Source organism: Volvox carteri (assembly GCF_000143455.1).
Source record: "Volvox carteri f. nagariensis unplaced genomic scaffold VOLCAscaffold_26, whole genome shotgun sequence".
In the NCBI taxonomy this organism is placed as follows: Eukaryota; Viridiplantae; Chlorophyta; class Chlorophyceae; order Chlamydomonadales; family Volvocaceae; genus Volvox; species Volvox carteri.
In genome coordinates, this window is record NW_003307569.1 from 889040 (window position 1) to 891453 (window position 2414).

The window sequence follows — 2414 nt, forward strand, 5'->3', positions numbered from 1 at the left end:
AATCTGCACCACGCGGGATCTATTCAATACCGCGTACCTCGTGTCGGACACCGCCCGCCCGCCTGCACGTGTGCGTGTGTATGTATGTGCGTGTGTGTATTGCACGTATTGGCACGTCCCCTGGTGGCGGTCGGCAGTCTTGAGAGCAGTGGCGAGGTCGGCACATGAGTACCGAATAATAGTGTGCCACACGGGTCGGTGGGTGGGTGGGTGTTGTGGTCATATAGGCTTGCCGCCTTATGTGAAGAGCGCTGGCGTGTCGCAGCGCGCCGATCTTAACAGCGACTCCACACAGGACAGAGGTATAGTAGTAAGAGTGCCGTACAATGCTCGTACCGACTGTGGAACGTCGTACATAGGAAAAAATGTAGACCGACACCTCATCCTGCCGCGAGCCAACAACATTCCCCAAAGTGCCTGTGGCTTTTTCGGTTCTGTCGCAGCGATGATTTTTCAATGCAGTGGATTTTTTTCTCTATCTTCCGGATTGAAAATTTGCTTTCGCTTTTGAGGAAAACGTACTCTGGTAGAGGGGCAGGTAGCCTGGTGGAACGAAAGAACAGTCGACATGGACGAATCTTTGCGTTTTTAGCAGAGCGTTAAGCCATCAGAGAGAATCTTAGTTGAAGACTTTTACATTTAATCGAGTGCATGTAAAGCAGCCGGCACCTCGTTTATTATTTGTCTTGCCGTTTTATGCCGTACACTAGTATTACCGTGTGACACCTTGTTCCCGGGACTGAGATTTTGTGGACGTGCTCTTTTCTGTACACACTCTTCCGTACAGTCCGTTTACGAAGATATGAAAACCATCCTGAGTATTCAGAATAAGCCAAATCTAAAGCCAAAACCTTTCATATACTTCTTTAGGGGGGGAAGAGAGGTTGAGAGACCTCTGCCTCAGTGACCGCCATCACAGCCCCCCAGTGTGCCTACACGACCTTTTGAAGCCAATGTGGGAGAGTAAGAGACACTGTACGGCAACCCATACACAACCACCTACCTACCTACCCACCTACGTACATTACACCTGCATACGTCCTATGTGTACGACATACGACACTCATAAGACACAATCCCACCGCCATTCATTCGTTCTTTTCCTCATTCACAGCCAGCCAGCCACACCAGCCTCCATCCACAGCCATTCACACCCATCGGTCGTTGACGGACCCCAGCACGAAGAAGAAGAATAACCCCGTCGTCGTCAAGTCATGCATCATCTCCAGATAGACTATCACGTTCGTGTTCGATTCGCGTTTGTGTTCCGGACTTTTCCGGACCTCCAGACTCCGAGCTCCTGGGGCTAGTTACGTGTGGGGTTATAAATAAACACGCAAACATCCCCCATTGCCTGCCTTCCCTATCTCTCACAACAGCCCAATTGCCTCCCGCAATCACCGCCCCCGCGGGAATTCGTATTTTCCTGTAGCCGCCAACCTGCCAGTCTGCTATTCTGCTATATACTGCTATACCCCCCACCAACCCCCCAACCCCCCCTACGCCGCTATATCCATCCTGTGGGCCATCTCTCTGAGGGTGCTGCCGAGCTCCCCAGCGGCCGCCATCTCAGTGACGATGTCGCAACCGCCAACCAACTCGCCTCGTACGTACAACTGCACAACGAGAGAGGTTGCGGTTCCGATCATATGGTGAGGGGAGTTCTGTGACATACATACATACATACATGCAGACATGACCAGCAATGGTGGTGGCGGAAAATCTGGGGGGTTCGAGAAGGGGCGTTGGGGGGAAGGGAGGAGGGTACGGCAGGGGAGGAGGGAGGGCGCGGGAGAGTTCCACCACCAGGCGGCCAGGGAGGGGGGCCCGTTGGGGATGTGAGTGAGGTGTTAGTACGAATGTCCGGGAGTTATCAACGGTGGTGGTTATGGCGGGGAAACGGGTGGGTACGGCATGGGAAGGATTCATATCGTACGACAGGGCCGTTGGTTGGACGTATGTTCTTTCAGTGAGGGGATGAAGGTGAAGCGGTGGAGGGGGAAGCCGTAAACATACACACACATACACGAACATGCCAAAACATAATCCGGGGGGAAGGGGGGACGGGGGGATATATGCGAAGTAACAGACAGCCGGCGCCAAATAACGTCCAATAACATCTTAGATAGCCAAAGACTCGGTGCCGTACCGAACACCGTTCGCTCCATGACAAATGTCGGTTATCTGGGTGAAATGTCGTACCTGCGGGTACGTCGGCCAGTTGCTGTACTCCTTGAGGCCCTGCCGTATCGCCTCGTCCTGCAATATGTCGAAGCTACCAAACTCCACACCTTCAGCCTGGTGTGGTTACAGTTAGATTAGTTAGGATTCAGTTGTTATTTTGGGGCAATTGGATCAGGTAAAGCTACAGGTGACTATCATCGCTTCATCCTCGATTACGACTATTACTACTA

At 52.4% G+C, this 2414-nt stretch overlaps 1 protein-coding gene across 1 annotated transcript; it reads right to left on the reverse strand.

Moving 5' to 3' along the window:
- Positions 1-1529: 1529 nt before the first annotated feature.
- On the reverse strand, positions 1530-2289 carry VOLCADRAFT_32338 (uncharacterized protein; the record flags this gene model as incomplete). The annotated part of the gene is made up of 2 exons (XM_002951919.1): positions 1530-1616; positions 2203-2289. Coding segments are annotated over 2 exons (174 nt in total), but the record flags the coding sequence as incomplete, so codon positions are not given.
- Between the last annotated feature and the right edge of the window lie 125 nt (positions 2290-2414).